The sequence below is a fragment of the Acyrthosiphon pisum genome, chromosome A1 (assembly GCF_005508785.2).
Source record: "Acyrthosiphon pisum isolate AL4f chromosome A1, pea_aphid_22Mar2018_4r6ur, whole genome shotgun sequence".
Taxonomy (NCBI): Eukaryota; Metazoa; Arthropoda; class Insecta; order Hemiptera; family Aphididae; genus Acyrthosiphon; species Acyrthosiphon pisum.
Window position 1 is genome coordinate 154305235 of NC_042494.1, and position 27080 is coordinate 154332314.

At 28.3% G+C, this 27080-nt stretch overlaps 2 protein-coding genes across 3 annotated transcripts in view; one reads left to right on the forward strand and one right to left on the reverse strand.

Moving 5' to 3' along the window:
* Polr2h (polymerase (RNA) II (DNA directed) polypeptide H) overlaps positions 1–27080 on the reverse strand; it is a 129660-nt gene that overhangs the window by 64789 nt on the left and 37791 nt on the right. The window lies entirely within an intron of this gene.
* LOC100161304 (atlastin) lies at positions 18524–26858 on the forward strand. 2 transcript variants are annotated; one of them, XM_001948720.5, is made up of 9 exons: positions 18524–18908; positions 22555–22778; positions 22849–23160; positions 23227–23515; positions 23589–23773; positions 23840–24061; positions 24154–24368; positions 25317–25383; positions 25448–26858. In XM_001948720.5, exons 2-9 carry the CDS (start codon positions 22560–22562, stop codon positions 25631–25633), a joined length of 1695 nt encoding a protein of 564 aa, XP_001948755.2. In that variant the 5' UTR covers positions 18524–18908; positions 22555–22559; the 3' UTR covers positions 25634–26858. The 2 variants fall into 2 exon arrangements, with proteins under 2 accessions (XP_001948755.2, XP_029344484.1); XM_029488624.1 differs by lacking the exon at positions 18524–18908 and adding an exon at positions 21471–21638.

Below are 27080 nucleotides of genomic sequence, written 5' to 3' on the forward strand. Positions count from 1 at the left end.
ACTGCTTCAGATGTGTATTATACATCTAATTAAATAATACTCAGATCAGCCTAGACGTCCGTAAATTTGATTCTCGCGATTTTGTCTGATCGGCTTACTCATAACTAGTATTAAGTTCTTGTAAATAATTTTCATCAATTGTCTTCATCGTTTTATAAAATTAATAATCAAAATAACTGTTGACACTCATATAAATATTTTCAAAGTCATAATTTGTCGTAATAAATTTGGTTTTTGTTATATTTTTTTGTATTTTCAACCAAAAGTCAAAATACTTCATTTCAGTATTAACTAAAATAACAATATACATATTTTAACCCCTCCCCACCTGAAAATATGTATTTACACCCATTATGTACACATAATTCCTTTAACGACCGTCGCCTAATTATAGCTTTGAAAACTGATACGCGCAGTAAAAGTATTAGTTATGATGTATTTAGTTATAATGCATAATATTTAGGATAGATTCTGTTCAGAGATATTTCTTTCAAACACCATAACATTTACTTTATGATGTCAATATATCACACATAAAATAAGTACTCAATTTAATTATGCATTTCAATATTTCATTTATTTTTTATTAAATCTACGATTTTAAGTTAAAATCATAATTGAAAATATCTTTAATTTAACATTTTAGACTTAAAATACTCTAATTGACAAATAAACAAACAGATGCAAAAGTGTTTAGAATAAACTATTACGCTATATCGAAATACAGTCTCTAAAAAATGTAAAAAAGTATATTTATTAAATTATTAAGGTCTTAATAAAGTTTGTATTAAAACTTGACAAGTTAACGAATTTATTTAATTCGTTGAATAAAGTTTAAAAAAAGTAAGTTTAGCTATGTTAAAAATTAACTTAAATAAAATAATAAGCTTTGACTTTCTAATCGGATCAGTAAGAAAAACTAGCATCCCTACAAAATGGATGAACCTCTGCACGGACATAACACTATCAAAATTCAAACTAGGTACCTAGGTTCGGTAACCAAGAGTCATGAACCTATAGTATGCAAAACAATGTGATTGTATATTATGAATATTTTTTTATTTTTATTTTTTATTTTAAAACCACTAGTATATAACTAAGATAGATCAACAAATTACAATATTATAAAGTACAAAATATAATAAAGTATAACAGTATAATATTATTTATATAGTAAAGCCAGCCTCCAATAGTATATTAATGTATTATTATATTTATGTAATATGTTCAAATACGATAATGAAATAATATATTATTAATTTATTATAATATATTATACACGTATATAATATATTTTACACACAATGGATAATGTCGTATATTGTATGATTACCTAGTATTGTATAATATATAATATTAGTATGTTAATTTTGTTTTTTTTTAATCAACACAAACTATTATTAATCATTGCCTATTAAGTATTAAGTGTTTTCTAATAATATATCAATTTATTTCTGTCTCTGCCTTAATTGGCTTCATTTGTTATGATTATATAAATGTCAATTATTATTCTTACCTATTTTATTGTATGCTAAATATCATCATATACTTTAATTATGTAATTTTAATATTGTAATTGTCGAACTATCATAGTTTTTACTAATAGTTCTAAAATAAAAATAATAAAAAAAAGTATTAAGTGTTATAATATTTGTGATGGGGAATATGTATAAAAATATAAAATACCAACATGTACATAATATTATGAAAAACCTCAAATTAGTAGGTAAATAGGTAATATACATTTTACTGTTTTATTGAATTTTCTGTATGGTCTTGGACATTTCTATGATATCTATTAGGTATTTCTCAAATATACAAAGTTATAAATTAGAGGCATGAATACAAATTGTACTTAATTTTAATACCTCTGTATAAAATTAATTTGAACTTAATACGTTATATATTATGTTAAAAAGTTTCTTTAGAAGTTTAAACACTTAAAGTTAATTACAAATAAGTAACTATGTACTTAACTTGGATCATAGTTAATATTAGCTAAATTATAATTTTTAACTCGTTAATTCCCAGCCTTTCGGTGTTTTTTAATTAAATCGACATTATTTTCAATTTTGTTCATAGTGAATAATTTAATTATTAAATTACTAAAATATAATTCACTCATTAAATAGGTGTCAACGTACGTTTCTAATACAGCAATCAGTGTTCTTAAAGAAAACAATAGATCTTTAATATTAATATCTAATATATACTATATTGTATGAACTATAGTGTTTCTAATGAAAACATTTTGAAAAAAAAAGAAAACCGATGTAACAAAATGATGCACTGAACAGTATTGAAGCATCTATTGAAAACGTTTATCGATGGTCCATTTATGTAATTATTTTATGATTATAGAACTGAATGTAGCACGTGCCTGTTGTAGGATGTTAAAAAAAGATGTTTAAAAATGTATGTCACAAAAGACATCATTAATAAATATAAACGATCCTTTGGCTGATATTCATATATATATATATATATATTTGGAACGTAATTCTTGATGTTTCATGTCTGACAAGAACTTCCCAATGACATTTTTGAAACAAATTATTTACAATATTACACAATGGAGTGTCATAAATATAAATTACCTGTTTGCTTTTATAGTATTTATTGAATTCAATGTTGAAAATAAAATGTATTATTTTGAACGTCAAAGCTATTTCGAATATATATTATTAAAATACCTAGTATCCTTTTTATTTATATAAATTAATAAGTGAGCAACAGTTTTCAATAATAGTTAGTTAACACTCTCAATTAATCAGTTTTTTTTACAAAAGTACAATCTAATAATATAATTTTTATTACATAATATTAAAATACTTGATAAATTATAAAAATCATTTAAATGCGCATAGAATAATATTATAAGTAAATAATACCTACTACAGCTACTGTTGTTTTTAATTAAAATGTATAATTTACTAAACTTTTAAAATTCATGATTCGTTATTTGGGGCCGGAGTGGCGCAGTGGTCACACAGTTGACTTACGACTCACACAGTCATCGGTTCGATTCATAGCAAAGTGCAAAAAATTTGTGTGATTCTACGCAGTCACCATTTTCCCGTGCTGTCGTCCGATTGCGTCATCCGGTTTCCAACTAGGTCCCACTCCACTGGGAGTGAAGACCGCACATGTCTCCTCTTGGAGAAGGGGGGTAGTATCATGCATATAGTGATATATACATAGATAAATAGATCACATGATCTCCCTACTACCCACTTGTGATAAGCATTGTCAAAGACCTTGAGGTCGTTACAATGAACAAATATAGAAAAAAAAAAAAAAAATGATTCGTTATTTTTCTTAGTTCATATAACATATATTAACTCATTGTCCAATAATTACAATTAAAGTCCAATGTGAACGTGAAATATATAATTTATATCTTAAAAATAAGTGTTCAAACTTAGAAATGTTGATTTTTAGTGTATAATTATGATTTTTATAAATTTTAATGTAGGAGTCTTTAAAAAATATGCAACACCAATATATTATTTATATTAACCAATGTACGAGTGGTATTTAATTGATACCTAATACTCTAAGTGGATGCGGTAGTTGATGAAAATTAAAGAGAAATCCGGGGCTTGAGACTTTCGTTGCGGACGTATATACACGAGAGTACAAGAAAAACATATGACAGTAGTCCGTTGTTGATTTGTGGGAGGAGAGGGGTGGAATGAAAAGCGCTAAGGGACATGTCACCTGCGGCACATGGCGTTTCAACTAGGCGGTGGCAGACCCTTTTTATACCAAAACACACACACACTTTGTTTTTGTAGCACAATCAGACGGGGGGGGGGGGGGTGCAAACGCACACACATATATACGTACTCACTGCCTACACATACACGTATTACACTCGACGACTGTCAACCACAAACCGTTCATTTTTGCGTGCGGAAGTATAATGTAATATATATTATATAGTATAGTGAAAGAGTGAGAGAGAGAGTGAGAGAGAGTGAAAGGACCCAGTGTGACTGGTACGAGTATGTGTGTATGTAAGTGTGTGTGTGTGTGAGTAAATACAAACGGGAACGAGAAGTTTTGCCCGGAGCGGGCAAAGAGGACTTTTTTTCGTAGGATATAGCGTTGGCTTTTGACACTCGGCGCGCTAAAACGCGAATAAAATAAACACACGCGTCGCCGACTCACACAATTATATGCATGTGTGTGTGTGTGTGTGTGTGTATAATAAATATATATATATATACATTACACTCACACACACAAACACAGATAAACACATATTATATATAGTTGGAGAGAAAGAGAGAAAAACGTGCATGCGACCTGCTCTGGCCCGCCACCCGCACTCGTCGCGGTTGACTATACAGACGCCACTGCCGCCTACCCAATGGTAACCGCGCTACCCGTAGCTTTTTATATACGAGAACGAGTGCCGGTTTGACAATCAAATTTTACACCCGGAACAGCGTATAACCTAACCTAGCGATATTAATTTATCCTGGAGAATACTTTCACGCGTACTTAGGCCACTGCCTGGTATAAGCTCTGTCACCTTTTTCTACCTTACGATTATAATAATATATCATATGCCACCAAATTACATCGCACAGCTAACCGAGAACCTATGGTTTGATGCAAAAGACCACACACGCGATATATCTCACAGATTTGTGTGTATATTTATATTATAATCGAGTTTACTGGGATAACTGTTGGGTATATATTTTTACTATAAATTACTATTATAGTCCTGCAGTGGATGCAAATGTGCTAAGAATATAAAATCCAAAAATAATATGACTTTAAAAAGTTCTTTCTAGTTTTGCCATTACCACTAGCTGCTATAGAAATACACATTTTATTTACGTGATTGTGTTTATAATTTATAGCCTTCTAGGTAAATATTAATAATATCAATTAATTAAGTACCTATAAATATTAATAATAATAATTTTTGTATGTATTTCAAACGAGGTCGATATTACAATCTATTCTTTTCGCTGAACACTTTGTTGCCGAGACAAAGCTTGCCTGTTAACCGAATCCCAGGGCATAGGATACGGGATCCACTAAAACACTTCTCGTATTTATCCGGAAACCTTGGCCCGTTTTCCAAGCAATGTATAGTTGTCTACTCGTCCGTATTGTTTCGCATAAACTGTTTTCGAATAACACGAGTAGGTATGAGAATAAATAGTTGATAGAGGCTTGGTATTATAACGTATGCACATTATATTTCATGTTAATTAGATACGTGGAAGGTTGTGTTTACGATTTCCCGAGCAAGCGGAAATATTTTAACATACAACGAACTTACGAGTTCAATATTCAATTATATTTTGTAAAACGAATATGTGGTAGTTTATTGGTCTGTTATTATTATATTTGTACATCGATAGTCGTATATTTGTTACATACCCAATGATTTCCAAATCATATATAGTATACAATTTATAATGTCATCGTACCGAATAGGTAGCGAGGTAATAAACACAGTTACAAATAAATATTTACGCGGCTTGCCAATGTTGAATAATTTCTGTTCTGGGTAGGTGAAAATGCAAAGGAAAACATTGTACTCACCCGAACAACCAACGTATGATAACTCACTTTAATTAACTATGCTTTAGGAGTATTCTCCAGAACAACCTGCAGTGCCATAATTTTAATACCTAATTGTTTACACGGCAGTCTGCAGACCTCATTTCAACAGAGACTTCCTAAACATATCTTCAGCTAATCCGCAGAAATACATTACCAACCTACTTATACAAAATTGTAATTAAAACGACTACAATTTGCATTTTGTATTACATTATTTATTGATATTAATTTAATTAATTGTTTTATTTGTATAAACACTTACTATTGTTTGATTATGTTGGTTAAATTACTAATCACTATTTACAGTGGTATAATAATATGATCTGGGGGATGGAGTAGCCAAGCGGACTAAGGCGTCGGTTGCGACGCGCACCGACGCTGGTTCAAGACCTCGGCCGCGGGCGCCATTTTTCTTAGGGCATGTCACGGTTAGTCTTGAGAGAAATGTCACCATCCACCACCCGGGCATGGCAGATGACCGTATGACCTACGGGTGCCCACTAAAAAATCTGCCAAACTGTGTAAACGTGCTTAAAACCTACAGTACCCTCCCACACAGTAAAAAACTACCCAATGGCCTAAGTTGCCACGGGTTAATTAATAAAAAAAAAAAATAATAATATGATCATCTCTGAGTCCTCTGTATGCACTATGCATGTATATTCAACAATCGTTCCAAGAAACCTTCTTTAATAGAACATAATATTTCATTTACTGAACTGAAAAACCATACATGACTTATTTACTTAAATTTGGTAAAAGTTGACTTGCCACACCTGAACGTTTTAATGAATTTGCATTCAAAAACTTAGTGTCAACTAGATCAACTTTGTTAGTTTTCCAAACGGCTATACACCTACCCCCGTAGTCGGAATACATGCACCGGAAAAATACGGCTGAGGCAATGTGTAGAATCAGGAACCGAACAATATTAAACGTTGGGCTACATATGCAAAAATTTTCAAAATATTTAGAATCATTTTAAGCATTATCATGATTTAAACGGGAGAGCCCAATGACAATATGTTTATGGAAATACATCAGTCTTGGGTAAAATACATTTGAAAAGTATTTGGAATAAATACTCGAATACTTACGAAAAATAGTATTCCGAATATGTATTCGAATACTTGATAAATCTAATATTCCGAACAAAATATTTAGAATACTATAAAATTATTCCGAATACTTAAAAGGCGCAGCAAGTGGTGACAATTTGCAAGGTGTGTGGGAAATCGTCATGTTACTTCATCGAGGTTACAGGTACTTCCAGTCGCTGCTGAAGTGGACGTCATCATTAGACCGGCTTCATAGATAATGGACGTCAGTGGAGTGAGGGGAAATACTTAGTACAAAGTCAGTTAATATACCTATAGTTAAATGAATGTTTAGGGAAATAGTCATATACGTCGACGAGATTGATTGAATGCGCCGCGGTTCTACACAACGACGGCAAAGGCCGCAAACTTGAAATTCTCCAGAATTATGTTGATTGTTTGAAGTTGTAAATAAAAATTGGAATGGCTGTCAGCCCTGAATCTCACCTCTATGACTTTATAATATATACTCCCCATCCGATGCCCATGTGATACTTAATTAACCTCGAGTGTCTTTTATGTCAATTATACACCAAACACTATTTCTTTGTTGTCGCTGTCATCCAAGATGTTTTTCTTTGTCGTACATATTTTTCAGCGCAATGGCTGTTTTTTCGTTCCGTTATCGTCAGTAAACAATAGTAATTTTGCCCCAAAACGAACGCATCAAATTCAAAATATTATTCTATCAAATAAAACAAACAAATATACCTAAATAATTTATCGATGTGCAACCTAAATGATAATAGTTATTGATTGGATTAACGTGGTAGGTATATAACATGAACATGTATAATCATTGTGGTCAGATTATACAACTAAAACTATATTATAAGCTTCTGTCGTTTTTTTCTGGATTTACCAAAATTATCATACAGGTGTAAAACCGTGAAATCTTCCAAAAACAATTTAAAAGTCCAATCTCTAAACAAAAAAACTTTTTTTTCCAAACGTTGCTATTGCTTATGGAACAAGCATGCCCATCGTTCTTTCTAAAAATAAAAACTTTTCACCCTCAACAGCGCAAACTATAATCCTGCGTTTAAACCTGGGTGCTCGCAAGAACGAAGATCAGCATTTTTGTAAACATTTTGATTATATATGACATTCTACGTGACAAACTCAAAATGCCCGAGCTTTCCGAGGTTTTCATTTCAGCATAATTTAAAAGGTGATTATGTAGGATGGTTTGCGACTGTCCCGTTACGAAAAAAAATATAGAGAAAAACAAGTAAACGAAAATAATATATAGGTAAACGCAAAATATACTGTTAACTTATTCAATGAAAATATTATATATTCTACCTAATTAAAATATATTTTAAATACAACTAAAATAATATTGTACTTTCAAACAATAGCTGTGTCAATGTATCATAGATTTATTATAAATAGTGATAAAAATAAACATTATAATTGCTAACAAATCCCACTATTTTTATCTTGGCTTATAGTTGAAAACCAAGAACAGTATTATATTATTATGTATTTAAGATGTTTCTGAAAATATGAATAAAGATATTTTTGTATTTCATTTTTAAACAAAAAAATTGCATAATTTGATATTTTTATTGCAATTAAATCATTATCAAACGTAGGTTAGAGCATTACGTCAAAAAATAAGTTCTTATATTTTAACAAAAAGCGAATTATTTCATATAATACTTAAATTTGTATTAAGTAAGAAGATGGATTTAACAAAATGTTTAAGCAGTCATCGTTTATTCTTTATTATTTATACATATTGTGGTCCTAAAATATACACTAACAAATTAAAAGAATTCCAACATTTATTTTTATTTAAATCAAAAAAATTGACTTGACTTTAAGAATTATTACAAATAATTATTATATGAAAAGTGGAACGGTTTCTTAAAAAGACTTTCCGTCTGATTGCAAATGGCGTATTTGTAGAAAAACATTGGAAGTACTTTCTTCAATTGTGCACTGTACCATATTAATAAAGGAAAAAATAAACGTTTAAATGAATTGCGTGGCACCTTATATTATTTAAAATAAAATGAAGGTTTTTTTAAGCTTATTCATAAAAAAGCAAAAAGGGATTCGGTGTTTTCGTTTTGGTTGAGCGAACAATTTTTTCCGTCATGATTGAACTGATTGAAAAAAAATCGAACCGACTCATCGATTTGGGGACCTGGAATTTTCCTTTATTTATTTTTCATTTTTTTTTTCTTTTCCTCGGCTCCAAGCTTAATTTAAATATTTTCCTCGGATACTGCGCGTGTGTGTGTAAACGATGGTCGGAGGAGGTTAAAAAGCAAATTCCTACTGAAACACTCCCACGACTGCTAATGCAATTAAAATAAACATAAAAGGAAAAAACACGATCCCAACTTTGAATTGACGATTTTTTTTTCTTGTGGTATCATGATGTACTTGAGCCACAAAAAGAATTTAAAATGATAGTTTGTACAGTGAATGTGACTTATATAATATTATTGCAATTTAGTATCAATAGTATAAATGTAACTTTATAACATAGTTAAGGCTCTAGACTTTAAATAAAAATAAAAACAACTTCTGTAAATAAAATAACTTAACTAATAACCACATAAATTTAAAATTAAGTGGGTAAATGGATGTCGCTCTGCTGTACATTAGGTTACAAGTGGGTCAATGTATAATGGATTGTATTAAACTTGAATTCAATGATATAATATCATTGTATAAGAAAAACGATTCTGAGCGGAGACGGTTTATCAGTCTGGATTTTTAATATTTGTATTATTTATTATAGCCTTTAAGTTGAATTAATATTATAATATTATAATTTTTTTATTCGTTGCTACACTAATAAACAAGACGTTAGGGATTAAAATCCCATTTTAAGCGGTTTTTCGTAATTTGTCAGTAGTTTTTCCCGTGGCATTAAATAATTATTGAGAAAATCGAAAAATTACATTTCTAAAGTACCATCTTGATCCAATTTGCTAAAATATAAGGTACTATATATTGAAATCGAAGCACTCCTTCTGGTAGAAATTTTGTATACAAGATATAAAAAAAAAAATAATAAAAAAATAAACACCATTCTAAAACCACTAGCTTCCTCGCTCCACTCAGAATCTAAAAAAAATCTATAAAATTAATTTTTATAAAGATACTTAAGTCTTATAGTAACAATTATAAACGGAGATCAAAACTATTTCAATGTATTTAGTATTTTTAGTACTTTGAACAAAAATATATTAAGTTATTTATGTATATTGTATAATTATTGTACATTGTATGGTACATTATATTATACATTGTATAATAGTAGTTCACTGATATTAATTTAAATTGTAGTTCACTCTTATTAATTTAACATTCGACTACAATTAAAAAGAGCCAGGACCGTATTTAGTGGGTGATTCAGGAAGGCAATAGGTACCCCACCCTGGCTTATGTTAAGGGGTGACAATATTTTTACGGTGACTTTAAAAAAGTAAAATGATGGTTTCGATTTTCGAATACGCTATGGAAAATTATAAATTAATAATAAATGTATAAGTAAATTTTTTAATATTGGTTCCCAGTAAATCTATAGGTACAACTGCAGAATATTTTTTGGACAAAGTGAAAAATATTTTTTTTTAAATTATCTTTTTTTTCTCTAAATACTATATTTGATAGATACCACAAATCCCTATAATATTACCTTGTGGCTTGTACCATATATGAGTATGATATAGAAATACTATGTTGCAATAAGTAGGTATCTAAATATGTAATTCAGAGCATTGTCAGATGGATGTACAAGAAGAATAATCTATATAGTATATTGTATATAAGAAAATAGAAAATCATTTTTTGTAAAATCAAATATCTCGGAAAAAATGCTTTAGCTGATTTTAGTACACATTTCACTAGGTAATGAATTGGCTGAGTCTAGAAGAAGGTATATCTTAGAAAAATTCCAAAAGTAATAAAAATGTAAAAATAATCTATATTTATCTATATATAACTATATAAATAAAAAATACATGTTGTTCGTTGGTAATCACGCCACATGAGAATGACTTGACAAATTTGGCTAATTTTTTTTAAAATTGGAAAAATTGCACGGGAATTAATTATGTTGGAAAAAACTGAAAGTGTGTTTTTAAATAACTGACTGATCAACGTAATAGATCCTACCTTCATACCATCATGTAGGTGTGCACTTAGAAAGGATTTTCCAAAATTCGCATTTTAAAGATTTTAATTTAAAATTATAAGTTAATCATAAGACAGTTATTTTTGATTTTGTGTGAATAATAAATAATGTTTAAAATACTGAAATAGGAAAATGTTATCATATAAGCAAAGTCGAGGTCGCCAAAATGTTGTCCACGGGCAACAAAATCTTAAATACAGCCCTGTAAATCGCACTCTTTGCATATATCTACAAATAAAATAATTATCTGCAAGTTGTATAATAATATGTATTGGTAGTAAAGTTGTTAACAATTTTATGGACATTCAACGTATATATCTGAATATAATCGATATAGATTTAAGATTTATATGTATGCATAGTTGTTACCTACTCTTGGTGCACCCAGTTAACGTTTTGCAAACTAAACTGAAGTTAATACAGCAGGGATATTTCAAAGTATTTTATATGTATATATAATATATATGTTTCTTTAAGACTTTCGGTGTGCCCACATTATACAATATGGGATTGGCCTTTGTTAAAACTTTTTTCACGAATAATAAATTTCATGAAATCAGCAAGTTTTCATTGCGAGTTGGTCGATAAAATTATTTCACCTTTAAAACTGCGAGTGTTCAACAATGACCCTGTGGCTTCATAAAAACCAATTTCCTCACCCACAAACACACGCATGTATAAGACCTCTTTATACAATAGATGCTAATAAAAACCTTTTAGACCCCAACCTTCATTCTCACTCCAGTAATACCGGATTTACAAATTTGTCCACATCTCTAGGGTGTTTAAGATTTCTTGGGGATAATATTTCAACAATTTTTGTAGAAGAAAATATAAATATTGAATATTGAATTTGTATCTTATTTTATAATGAAGTGATAGAAAGAAAATTATCAAATAATTAATTCCTATCGTGGTTTTGTTATAAAAAAAGATATTTTATTTTAATTAGGTAAGTTATTATTCTTTATTAGGTACCTATTTAATACTTACTTCTTATTTTAGATACCGATTGGAGTGATTAATTTATTTATTTTAAAATTATGTTTGGAGTAATCAAATTGGAACTAGTTGGTACTTATTAAAGTAAAAATCCCCAATACTTTTCGGTATAATCAATAAAAAAATTAGGATAAATACGAATTTTTACACAAACCCAATTTTTGACAAAATCAATTTTGTATTTCTTTTACACAATTTATAAATTAATTACTGTAAAAACTAGAATTTTTTACCAAATATTAATATTAGCATTATAAAGACATAAGACATGGTATAAATTCAAAAATATTTTTGCTCCTAATTTCTCTATTTTAATCTTAATTTTAACATACATAACAACTAGTGTCCTGTTTCCACAATGATGAGGTACACTTGGTACACTCGACACCTTCTATACAGCAGAGCGACTTCCCTGGTTTTGTTTTTATAGCGCATTGATATAATTAATAAACTTTCACTTTTCAACATGTTTTAATGTGTTATATTATATACTTTTATTAATTACTAACTAAATATCCTTACATGCAGTTTTATTTAGGTATTGTATAAGACTTACACAAATTAACACATTATGAATATCCAAAAAAAAAATAAAAACAATATTTAACGGAGGTACAATCAATAAATAGGTTCAATTATTATTGAATATACTTTTTTTGTACAGTGATAAAATTGGTAATAAAATATTAAAACAATAGATGGTGCTATTTAACGTGTGCACCGTGCCTATTATTATTATTATTAATATTAGAACGTGTGCCTATCACGACAAGTTAAATATACATATACCAGATACCTATATTATATATTTTTATATGTTTTTTTAACATGTCGATGTCAGCCAATGATATCTCATCAAATTTGAATGTATTACATCCATTACAATGACCTTCTAAATTACAATATACCTACACTCGACAGTCGACACATTATATTATACATCAGAGTGACTCTCCGAGATTTTTTAGTACTTTTATTTTTTTCTAAACGACATTTTTATTTTTAAAACTATTTGTTTTTAATACGTCATTTAATGACACTTTTAAATTATATACTGTCTTATGTTGTTTTAATTTTTTTTAAATTGATTAAACTGGTACATTTTAGAAAACGCATACACTTAATCAGAAATAATGCTATGTTAATATAGTAATAAATAATGTATAACTTATCATGAATGAAACATAAGGTTATTAAAATTTTAATTTATTTACTACAAAATAATAGAATATTAAAAAAGCTAAATTTACATTTTTCTATTAATCCATTTTTATATGAAATGTTATTAGGGGTTAATAATTTCAACTTATACCAATTTGGAATAAGTACCTACATAATATTATATTATATTACGACTATAATATCATGTACCTATGTGAATACATTTTTATTTAATTAATTATGAAATTCTATATAGAACTAATTACAATTTCAAAAATTTCAAGTTCACTACAATTATAATAGTTTATAGGATCATATTATTATAAACATAAGTACATTAAAAGTAAACGCCATGATATACTCTTTATCGAAAATGAATCTAAGATTAATTAAAAATGAATATTATAAATTCATTAAGCCTAAATAAAAATGTATTTTAAGAGATTGTCATAATTCGACTGTTGTGCAGACAACTAAATAGTTCTAATATAACCAGTTTAATCGAATTATAATAGTAGGTTTTAATAAAATGTACCATTATTTTAGAAGACATTTCTGGTTTCTAGTGCTTCTAGTTTCATTAGGGAGATATTAAATAATTGTATCACATACGCATCGTCTTTCTATGCATTAACACAAAAGTTCAGCGAGTAACCGAGTAGGTATTATACTACTTTCACTTTATATAGTAAAACAAATACGTGACTATCATTTTTAAGTTAGTTACTAGTTGCTTTATTATATTTACTTATTAAAGTATTAAAACACATTGAATATGACATATTATATATATATATATATATATATGACTTTATTGAGTAAAGGGTAAATTGAAATAATATATTAAGTTACATAGTATATGCATTAATGCAGGTAGATATATGCAAGTATAAGTTCCTGAGTTAAAAATTTCCAAATAATTAATTTAATTATTTTATAAAAAAAAAAATATCACTCATATAACATTGTAAGATTCATTTTTAATTTAATGGAAAACATAATTTATTTTTAATACAAAAATGTAGTATAAAAGTTAAATTCAATATTAAAACTAATTTATAAATACAATTATAATGTTAATTTGTAATCATAACATTATTTGATAAATCTATCAATGAACCATTAATAATATCCATTTATGGTAGATAATAAAATTAAAAAGTTAAAAAGAAAATAGAACTTATAATATAATTTATTATACAATAGTCAATAATATTGAAATAAATTACCAATTTTCTTGATGTACCTATTCATTTTAATCATTATTATAGACAATTTATATCATAGTCATATATAATATTATTGATAATCTTTTAGTACCTATTAATACATTGTATATCGTAAATGCATGCAATGTTTGCCCTTTTATTTCTCAATTACGGATTATATAGCTTATACGAGTAATAAGTAATAATATTGCGCAATATATTAGATATATCATTATTTATTAAATATATACATAGGTATATTATGTTTATACAAAGATTGATTCTAAGCTTCATTCAGCATATACCTATATTTTCCACATTTATTTCAAAACAATAAAAACATAACTCATTTTCCAAGTGTGAAACTAATTATTATTCTACTATAGCTTAGCCCAGAAAAGGGTTGAGAGACTAGTGTCATATATTACATTTACGAACGTTATTCAATTAACTTTCCAACAAACTCGAGTCTGCAATCGGCCAAATCGAATTAAGCCTCATACATGTGCGTGCGTATTATATATATGTGTGTATAGAAACTGAAATGTAGTTAGGGAAACAAATAGTTCACATGGAATGCTAGGAATTGTTTTAGAATTTTTAATTTTTACCCTTAACACTGAAACACGCCCTTTTATCCTTTGGGGCCGTGCAAATTGCCGTGATTAAAAAAAAGCACATTTTAAAAGTTTCCAAAATAAACATGTCCATTTTTATGGCACTAAATTTATGTTTCCCAAGGGCCAAGGGTAAATATTGTTTTTGGTGTTGAAGAAATGATAAACATAACAATCGACTATTACTATGAAACACTGTTTAAAATAGGTATTTAATGTATTATTTGTATAGTATATAAACGTCTTTCAGTTGGAATTTTTAAGATTATATCATAGGTTATTTCTAGAATGCTTGAAGAATATTTAGGTATTATTTTATTTCATACCAGAATAATCAGCATACATTTTTATTTTCAACAGTGATCAGAGTATGTGGTTTGTTAATAACGATGTACGTCAAAAGTGTTAGATACCTAATAGATTGTATTTTACACGAGACACTGGTTCGCTCTTCATTGGGACTACAAAACTCTAATTGAGACCAGGGACTCACATATTATAAAAATTTGAAATTAGTAATTACTTATAAATATTACTCTGATTGGTACTGTAGTTTATCTCGTTCAATAGTATAATAATTAATAAAAATATATTAGAATATGATAAACATTTATTTTTATTAAATCAAAATCAAACAATTATTTAAAATTTTAAAATGTTATAGGTAATATTATTATGTTTATCTCTATACTTGCACTATAGGTGATCAAATAATCAAATAATATTTTGACACTTATAATAGTTATAATAAATTTAATAAATTTTTAAAATATAAACCTGCCACGTCAAATACAAATACCAACGGATTTTATCTGTAATAATAAATTGATGGCTATCTACTTATATTAAACTATATAATATAATAGGTACCAATACTAAAATATTTCAGCAGCAATACTATAATAAAATAAAGTTTTTTGAGTAGCTTGTTAGATTTAGGTACTTCTAATTAAAAAAATTTTTATATTAAAATGAATCAACGTTTTTAACAATAAATGTATAAAATTAAAATATATTATCTGTTTATAGATACTTATATTAACTTATTGGTTATTAACTATTTTAATTATATACTTTTAATATGTAAAATAATACTTCAAACACAATCAGTGGCGTTATTTATGGAAAATGTTCACTGCATTTCCGACTCAAAATTGTTTTCACTCAGATTCTCATAGCATACTGCCATAGTGTTTAAGTTGTGGGGGGGGGTGCAGGGTAAATGTACTTGAGGTTGATGTAAATACTAGACTGTGGCAAACGCCCTCCCCCCGCCAAATGACGCCATTGAACACAACATAATTCATGGGTACCTACCTATTATATTTAGTTGCTTCAAATTTGTTTGTGTAAATCGTAAATGTATCTACCTACTTGAGATTATAAATTGATTTTTAATATTTGAACAATATATAGGTAGGTCGATATAATAATCATTTGCATGGATAAAAAAACCTGAAGTATTCTTGAAAAAGTTATTCGTAATTTAGTTATTTATAATTGTTATTATTAATGGGTAAGCGTAAGTTATCTATAAGTAAAAAATAATTTATAAAAAAAGCTTTTGAAGACAAAACACAGATAATGTAAGGGATAATGTTGTTCTTCGTAATGGTTTTCCTATACTATAATTTATTACTATGATATTATAGTTGATACTACATATTATTATTTTATATTACCAAGCTTAACCTATGTATAAATAATAAATGTGGCTTAGCTCCCCCACCCCCAAAAAAAAATATTCCATAATGTACCTACAAAGAAAAACACATTTATTTCATATTAGAGCGAAGTTTAGATCACGCGCGAACGTCATCGCAAAGCGGATCATACCTACTTATCTACGTGCTGACATATTATGTACTTAAAAATAATAAATAAGGAATAAATATTACTGCAATCGAATAACACGATCGCAGACACAGCAGAGTAGTTTTTCGAGAAAACCACAAACAGAAACTCAACCACGTGGCACTTACATTAAGCCGTATAAAGGTAGTAGGTACGAGGTAGGTACCTATTGCAAATGATCGCGTCGCGTCGTCAGTACAGGTCACATATAGGTATAAATGTATAATATCATTGAGTATTTTATGTAAATCATTTTCTTCTTAAACATAATAGTATAGTAAGTACACTGCAATTATTTGCCATGGGTATCTATAATCTATAATAATATGAGTACCTATCTACAATAATAAATAATATAATCATTATTTTAATACTACAAACAGATACGTCATGTCAAAATAACGCGTGAACCTGTAATTTCCGTTTTTACTCATAAATACGCACACACAAAATGATCGGTTAAATGATTATTATCGTTCGTCGTAACATTCACAAGGTAAATTATTCTTGGCAATAGTAGGAGTGGTGTTTGGTTCGTCATTGACGGTCCAAGACAGAAACGACTTCCTGTCTCGAAACTTACGCACACCCAACAATCGTTACTAATAATAGAAAAACTACCTACCTATTATAAATAGTAAATACTCATATTATTATTATACCCACACTCCCACACTTTACGCAACAATATTAAATTTGATAATTAATGTACAATTACCTACGTTTGTTTGCGATTTTTTAAAGAAAACATCTTATACCGTTATGGATCTATAAATAGAGGTTTTATAGTGGTAACTAAATATTATATGTATATGCAGATACAATTTATTTTGTGGGCGTTATATTAATTCTTTTCTCGCTTTAAAAATTAAAATTAAATCGAACTCTATGGCATCAACTTTAGTTTATAACAATATTATTATTGATTCTATTGCATTAAGACAAAAACGACAACTGATTGTCAAAAAAATATGTTCTGTCGACGGAAATGATATACCTAATATTATCAACAAACGGTGGTCTTACCCGTTTTGCAGGAAAAGGAGACTTCTTCGGTTCTACATTCCAGTCGTCGGTCTTGCCACGGCATTCCTTCGCGACCAGACTCCGCTATGTATTTCTGTTCCGCAAGCATTACGCAAGCGACATCTGTCGGTGTGTGTCGTTGCAAACGACAAATCACGAGAACAACGGCCACTGTTGAAATAATAATATTAGGTAAAAATACTATTATACGTTTATAACAATATAATGCCTATATTATAGCTATTAATACAACAATTGCTACAATGTTTTGTAATAGTTTTGATCCGCAGTCTGCACACACGGACACGGATTATCTGAAATTATGAAATCAATTTTGCGGTGATCGATGATCACATCGATCGTTGGACTATTTGGTACTATATTTCTATGTATATAAACTATGTTGACTAGGTATATAAATAGCAATAAATATTAAAGACATAACATTTAACTTAAACTATCAAACTGCACCGACATCAGCAACATTATAATCGAATTATTACGTAAACGCAAATGCGTTACAACCTACCTGGTGTACAGGGCACATTAACAATAGCCGATAACTCGTGAGTTTACTGCGTAATAATAAAATAATTTATTATTGAATACAAATATTACATAAATGATGAATGCCATAAATTAGAATACTATTATTTATTATTATTACGCGGCGCCGCGGCGGTCTTCGCGCGTCCGTCGTCTGTCCGGCAGATGGCGCTGCCCGTGGCGGTGGTGGTGACGTCAACGGTTTTCGGCTGCCGTTTCGCCGCGCGGCCGCCTTGTGCGGCGTGCGCACGCGCATCACTTCCATTTGCCGCTCAGCCGTCAACACAAATACGCGATAAACAAGTTTTTTTTAATGATAGACATTAGACTTTAGACGTTTGTTTTTTTTTCCCTGCTCCGACCGTGGGCCAGCTATACCGAAACAAGTGGGTGTCCAATCGAGATAATACCGTTCGAATTATTTACGGTGACTGTTTTGCCGTTTTCGTGTGCATGCGATCGTGTCGTGTCCATGTCAGTGATTTAATTATTAATTGTTGATACCGTGCCCGCAAAGTTGTATCCCGGTTGGGTTTTCGTTTTTATTTTTGACGATCTTCGGTTCTTCAGCGTGCGTGTCAAACTCTACACGTCCAGAGCCCACAGACTGTCCGGAGAGACCCAGAACGCTGCCCATCTACGACCGGTAAGCACGTCCAAAATGCTTTACACACGAAACACCAATAAGTATTTACAATAATTAATCGTAAAAACGAGTCCTATGTCGTCGAAGGTGTCCCGAAATATTCGTGTGCAGCTACGAGGACGATGGTGGAATTGATTTTTACCGTGGGCAGCTTGCTAGAATTCCACTTTAGTGTCCCCCCCCACCTACTCTGTGTAATACCCTTAAATGACATGTAGTCTACACTCTTGATGCTACTTATATCGGTGTGTGAGTGTGTGTGTCTGCAATATTAGGTGATTGTGCAGTATTTTTATCGAGATCCTCATCTCTATAAAAGGTAGTTATTAGTTGCTCTTTTAGTCTTGTGCTACCTACTATTAAAAAACGTTATCACTGAATAATGTAACAGTCCAATGGTAACTGACACATTCATAGCCAAAAACATAGCATTGATTTAAAACATTGCCGTTGTTCTATAATCTATATATGTATTTATTGTGTATTCAAATAACATTCTTTGTACCATTATGTAAGGCTTGTATCATCTGTTAGAACATACGTTTATGCACATAATTATTTTGTTTTCATGTATAATCTACTTATAAAAAGTGTTAAAAACAATCACAATGTTTAAATTTCACCATAACAATATTTTTACACAACTAATAATGTTGTTATTTTATAGAAAACGTCATTATACCAAACATCATGTAAAAATGAATAGTTAACTCATCAGAAAATGCCATTTTAATTTTTAATCCTCTTATCAATTCAATGTTTTTCACATTGAGTTATAATTTATTAAGTACTTGTATAAGAACCTAGTAGGTATATTCAAATTTTTTTACATTAAATCAACAATTTTTTATTTTGAATTCAATTTAAAATCAGTGATTATGTATTTTAATTACCTTTTAGATAACACCCAATGTGGTGAATGTTGATACATTTAATTAATAATTTTAGAAATTATATAACTATACTCTGTCCAGCGAGAGAACGCGCTGATTCCGTGCATCCCCCCGCATTACCTTGCTATTGAAACAGGTTCCCCTATGGCAGGGTGTTGCGTGGGGAACCAGTTTTGGTTGTGCCGCGACACGTTCTCTCGCTGGACAGACCATAGATATTGATAGGTATTGATTAGATATTGATCTAAAAAATTAAGTAATATCCGGTGATATCTTAATAATATCAATAAATTCATTAAGTACATAGATTAGGAACTCAATAACATAATATTAATTCTTGAATATGTCCACCAAATCTATTTTTAATTAGAAATTATTATAGTTAAATATTATACTATTTTAGTCCCGAGTACCTACTAAATTAATCTCAATGTTTAACAGTTTTTGATAAAGAAAAAAATGTCCATCATACCTGAAATTGACTAGTGATGGATACAATTTGTTTTGTATAGGTAATATAGATATAATAGATATCATCTAGATTCTAAGATAGTAGTGTTTTTTTGTGGATCATAGATACTAATAAAAAAAATGGAAAAAAATGTAATACCATTGAAAATGACAGTGATTAGGTGATGGGGCGATTCTCCTCCCTTGTGATATATAAATATATAAATAGTAATAGTTTTTGAAAATCTACCCCTCCTTAGAACAATCCTGAATCCACATACCATTTAAATGTATAAATATTTCAATAAAAAATATAACTATCCTTTCTTTACTCATCATAAGTGTTTTGAAGATGTTGCATTTACTAGTTTATTGCTCTGTACCTACCTAGGTTATAAAGATTTGGTGATTTTTTTAGCACATAATAAAAACATACTTCATACGTTTTTCGAGTATATTTATTATCTAATGATTAGGGTGCAATCAAAGGTGCAATTTAAATAAATGCTCTAAAAAGTGCATAATTAATAAACACTTGCATATTTAATAAGAGCATTAAGTTCCAATCCCTTTGTTCTCGTTGTATACATCTATATATATTCATCTGGATATTATTAGTCAAATTAAATCAATAATTGATTACATTTAATGGTTCTTAACGAAGTTATTAAATATTTAGTTACTCAATACATTTTCTGCTGCCGATCATAATTGAATATTTTTAATTTTTAAAAAATATCTATATTTGGAAAAAAATTAATTGAAACCCATATCAAAATGTATTGATCAACCATATTAATAAAGAATAAATTCTGAAATTGTATTTTTGTTAAAGTATACTGTCTTTAGGAACTATTATTTCAACTATTATACAATTCTTTTAAGTATTATATTTACTATTATTTTTGAATAAGGTGCAAACATTTTTTGTGACTGTTCATATATATTTCTACATATATTTAAACTTTGGCATGTATTTCTAAAGTCTTAAAATACCATCAGACTGGTGGCCAATTGGGATTTGGGCAAATAATCATTTCCAGGTCATCTGGCCTTCCTTCCACATCAAAGTGCCTTCCAAACAAAATGTTTTATTTTACCTTCATTAATCATTGGTGCTTTAAAGTATTAATTTGTGCATAATAGTTTAAAGAAGCTTAAAATTATTATTTTTATTAGTTCCAAAATTACTAAATAATAAAATAAGTATATTAATTAACAGTTTAATTTAGTTTACATGTTTCTTTTTTAGTAAATCATAGATACATACATTTTATTTTTTGGTATTATTGAGTAGGAGAAAATCAGCTTGTCATGCCTCTTTGTTGACCTCGTTGTATTGTTAGAAGGTTACATGAAATCACAGTACAATACTACAATCTAACAGGTTAAGTAGCATTACACATTTTTTCAAAAGTAATTTCATGGTAATTAATGTACATAATACTTAACCTAAACAGTAGTTACATTTCATATTGTTGGTAAGTACCAACTTATGAATTTAAAGTTGAATTAGGGGTGTTACTTGATATACAAAAGAATAACAACAATTTAGTGGTTATTATCATCACTGTCATCAATATTTCATCTTTTATTAGCGTTCTTCAAGTAAAATAATAAAATATTTTTTTTTTCAACATTTTGACAAAATTATTTAGTAAAAATAGTATTCATATAAGTTATTACTTATCAATAATACAAAAAAAAAATTATTATATTAATAGGTATAATATTAGGTATTAGGTACATTATTAATTGATATTTGTATTGTATTTCAATATAGGTATATTATGCCAAAAATTATTTCTTAATTTTATTGACTTAATCTACTGAATCATACCGTAATATACATACAACTTTACCTATTTATTTTATTAGTACTTTAAAAAAAATAAAATAAACTTTTCAGCACTAAATATTTTTTTTAATAAAAATGATAAAAATTTAAATTGTTTTATTGTTGGTTCCAATAATATACTCTCAAAAGTTTACTACATACAGTAAATCTTAATATCTTATCATAATTAATATAAACAAAAACTAATGCTAGTAGAAAAATATACAGTACATTTTAATATCTTATCATTAGGTATTTATGTAAACAAAAAATATCCATCATAATATCATAATCTTGTTTTAAATATTATATTTTCCAACTTTATAAATGAGTATAAAAATATTTTTTAGCTATTTATATTTTATTTGCAATATATTTTAGTATTTTAGGTACATACCTACCTATGGTTACTATTTAATTTAATAACATGGAATAATTATTTAAAATCATTATTTCATTTTTGCAGACATTATGGCAGAAGTTCAAGATGCTACTAATGTTGGTAAACCAGTACCAATAGTTTTGGCTGAAGAAGATCATCAGTTCGTACTCGATGAAGAAGCTCTTGAAGGTATTCTTTTGAAGGATGATATTAAAGATCGAAATGTTGTTGTGGTGTCTGTTGCTGGATCTTACCGAAAAGGGAAATCATTTTTAATGGATTTTGTTCTCCGATATATGAAAGCCACAGTAAATAAACCTAAAAAATAATTACTAATTTTAAACATTATAATATCATTAATAAATTATAATATTATAGTATCATTTAAACCTAATAAATGAAGATGCACATTGGATTGGTTCAGATGATAAGCCATTGGATGGCTTTTCCTGGCGTGGCGGATCTGATAGAGACACTACAGGTATTCTTATGTGGTCTGAAGTATTTAAAGCCACTTTAAACGATGGTGAAAAAGTAGCTATCGTACTACTAGATACCCAAGGTACATTTGATAGTGAAAGTACAGTCAAAGATTGTGCCACAGTCTTTGCATTAAGCACTCTGCTTAGCTCAATCCAAATATATAACCTAAAATTTAATATACAAGAAGATGATTTACAACATCTACAAGTAATTGTTTTTTTGTTTTATGTTATTTCAGTTCACTTTCCTAATTTTGACAAACTTTTTTTTTAGCTGTTCACTGAATACGGTCGTTTAGCACTTGAAGATTCTGGTACAAAACCATTCCAGAAATTACAATTCTTGGTTAGAGACTGGAGTTTTCCATATGAAGCTGAATATGGTGCAGAAGGGGGGAAAAAAATATTAGACAAAAGACTGCAAATATCGGACAAACAACACCCTGAACATCAGTCTCTAAGAAAACACATTAAATCGTGTTTTTCTGATATTGGTTGTTATTTAATGCCTCACCCTGGTCTAAATGTTGCTACTAATCCCAACTTTGATGGAAAACTATCTGGTAATAAAAATTGCAACTAAAATAACATTTAATGAAATAAAATATTATTTTTTTTATCAATATTATTGTTTAGATATTGAACCAGAGTTTAAAAAAAACCTTATAACTCTAATACCGATGTTGTTAAGTCCAAACCAGTTAATTTTAAAAGAAATTGGTGGACAAAAAATAAAAGCAAAAGAGTTGGTCCATTATTTCAAAGCATATATTAAACTGTGTACTGGAGCAGAACTTCCAGAACCAAAATCTATGTTTGATGTAAGTTTAAGTAAATGCCTATAAAAAGTAAGATAAAAAACCATAATTGTAATAATTTTATGTTAGACCACAGCTGAAGCTAACAATTTATCCGCTGTCGCATCTGCTCGAGAAGTGTATCGCTCTATGATGGATACTATTTGTGGTGGTAACAGACCATATTTAAATTCTAACTCACTAGACGTTGAACACTTTAAAAACAAAGATATTGCAATAGAACAATTCATCGCTAAAAGAAAAATGGGTGGTGATGAATTTTCGGAATCTTACAAATTTAAATTAGAAAATGTAAGACAATATAATTTACTATTGTATATTATACACTATTTATAAGTTATTACTTTATATCATTTAACTTATAAATCCTAAATAATTTTTAGGATATCGATGAAGACTTCTTAAAATTTAAATCACAAAATGAAAGCAAGAACGTATTTAAATCTGCACGTACACCAGCAGTATTCTTTTCAGTTGCAGTTGTTTGTTATTTCATATCTGGATTATTTAACTTCTTTGGAATATACTCTGTAGCCAGTGGTATTAACTTAATAATGGGTCTTGCTCTTCTAATTCTTATATTATGGTCATATATAAGGCAAGTATATTAATTATTTAAATATTTATTATTTGTAGCTTAAAAAATGTGTACTTATTAGGTGTTTTCAATTAATATTTAATACCCAGACAAAATGTATCGTACATTTTATTTAAATGAATTCAAAATTGTGTCCTTCAGCTTATATACAGCGGTTTCGAAATTTTTGAAAACATCTTTGAATTTGAGCCAAAGCTTTTATAGCTTTTAGTTTTTAATTCTGAATGGTCTGATTATAATCCTCGAATATGACAATTAAACTTAGGTTTTGACTTCATATCTATATATCCATGTTTTAGCACCCGTAATAATTAATTTTATTATATTTGGGTCTCAAATTCAAATTTTCATTTCCAAACACTTCAACGCAATTTTGGTATTTAATTTTTGGACACCACTTTCATTCTCAATTCATCTGTTAAAATTGAATGACAAGAACCAATTATTTGCCAACTTAATGAACTACTTTTCTGACAGTTAACCTTTGATCAGTCAATAGTTACAGTCTTACAAAACAAGTTTAAAAAGTTAACTTATCAAGTCAAAAGTTTCCGTAGATTATTATCGATTTTAAACAAAATTATTATATAGGTGTAGTACCTTAATATCATGAAACTGGTTTTATAAAATACTTCTAACTTTAAATACAATCTGTCTACAACTGGTTTGAGAAAATAACATTTAATGTTTACCAAAATACTGGAAGTTATGTCTAGATTTATTTTGGTACTGATAAAGTTTGTTTGTAAACATTTTAGTATTCATTGAACATATCCTGTCTAACTTACTTTATCCATACAATTTTTACCTATTGTTTAAAGAAAGAAGTGAAAGAAGAATAATTAATCAATGCTTGTGATTCATGAATTTTAATATTTTGTTGAGTCTTTATTACCACTCATGCTTATAGTGTTAAAATAAATATTTTTAATTTTGTATTCTATATAGGTATAGTGGAGTACATAGTGAACTAGGATCAACTATTGATGATGCTGCTAATATTATGTGGGACAATGTTAGTATTTCTATTAATCATTTAAACATATATTATCGTTGTTAATTATTTGAAATTTTTTTAGTTTTTGAAGCCAACCTATGAAATTTTTCTTCAAAAAGGTTTAGAACAGGCCACTAACCAAGCTATCAACATAGCGGTGAATAACACAACATCTCCTATTACTGGTGTTCAGTCGCCATTTGTAAAAAGGCCTATGCAAAGGATGAATTCCCATATCGAGATGAATGACAGGTTTAAACAGACATGATATAATATTGCCTCATGGCGTTAAGTCGTATCATAAATGGCACACATATGTCAACTTTCTGTGATTATATATATTATTTTTTTTTTATATATATATAAAATGTTATACCTATCTACTTGTATGTTAAATTCATTATGTTTATCATCATTTTTAAATGTTAATGTGTATTAATAGTTAATACTATTTATTGTGTTGAATACATAAATATTGTTTCATTATTTTTCAAGCAAATAATACATTTTGTTTCAAGGAAATTTCTACCCTAGATCTATTTTAACAATACAAAAAATAGTAACACTTTTATTACGTAACATCTAGTTTTAATTATTTTATTAAAACATTTTGTATCATTTAATAGACATATTCAATTCAATAATCATTTTTATATTATCTGATCTTGATAATTTTTAATTAGCAAATCCCATTTTAGTCTTCCAAATATATTTTAATTGTCATTTTTCTTAGATAAATTGCTCAAATCACAGGGATTAGAACCAAGCCGTAAAATTTCTTATACTCAGCTATATTAATTTTGTTTTAATATTTTTATTAACATACGGCTTATTGTTAGGTCCGTTATGCCTTAATCGCCAATAATGTATTCGCAATAATAATAATTAATAACTAATGAAATAAAATAAAATTTAATTAAGTTATTGTATTTCCGATTTTTAATTTATGTTAATAATGGATTATACTATTGTTTTATATAAAAAACATTAAACGCAACGGTTTATTGGTAAAGAATTATAATATATAATTAATTAATTTCATTGCCTAAATATATGTAAATCAATAACCATTTTACTATGGGTTTAAGATTAAATTGTATGTACATAAATATTACTATTTTAAGTGCCATGGATGTTAAGTTAAGTACGGGACTGTTATTTTTTTCTGGATTTATGTTATAGCAAAAAATAATATTAAAAACAAGGGTTATATTATTTATTTTTGTAATATTCATAATCATATTTGAGCGAATGGTATTTTATTGTATGTAAAAATAGAGCAATCAAAATTAAGATATTTGTTCCAATATAATGTGAGTGTGCAACTTTAATTTTATGTGAGTACAAGTTGTATGTTAAAAATACCAGATGTTTTGTATTTAGAATATTACATTTTTAGTGTCAGACACTGATTGTCAATGTTTTGGGTGTTTAGGTTGTTGTGTTCATAATTTTATGATTAAATGTATGTTCTATATTTTTAATGAAGCATATTTTGTACTTTATGAGTTATTATATATAGTTATTAATATTGTGAATTTTGTCAATCAAGCACTTAACCTAAACCCAAAATATCTATTTTTAACCAGTTCCTTTTAAATAACATGAACTATAATCTGTTCCAACATATTATATTAACATTGTTTATTTCAACCTATAGGTAGCTTAAATCAACTATAAAATGTTGATGTAAGTATCTTACTTGATTAATCATC

What these genes read in the sequence shown, in the direction of transcription:
- LOC100161304 (XM_001948720.5), top strand. Translation starts at nt 22,560, where the DNA reads ATGGCAGAAGTTCAAGATGCTACTAATGTTGGTAAACCAGTACCAATA. An exon ending in ATGATTTACAACATCTACAA is followed by an intron (nt 23,161 to 23,226) that starts GTAATTGTTTTT and finishes CTTTTTTTTTAG; the next exon opens with CTGTTCACTGAATACGGTCG. An exon ending in CTTTGATGGAAAACTATCTG is followed by an intron (nt 23,516 to 23,588) that starts GTAATAAAAATT and finishes ATTATTGTTTAG; the next exon opens with ATATTGAACCAGAGTTTAAA.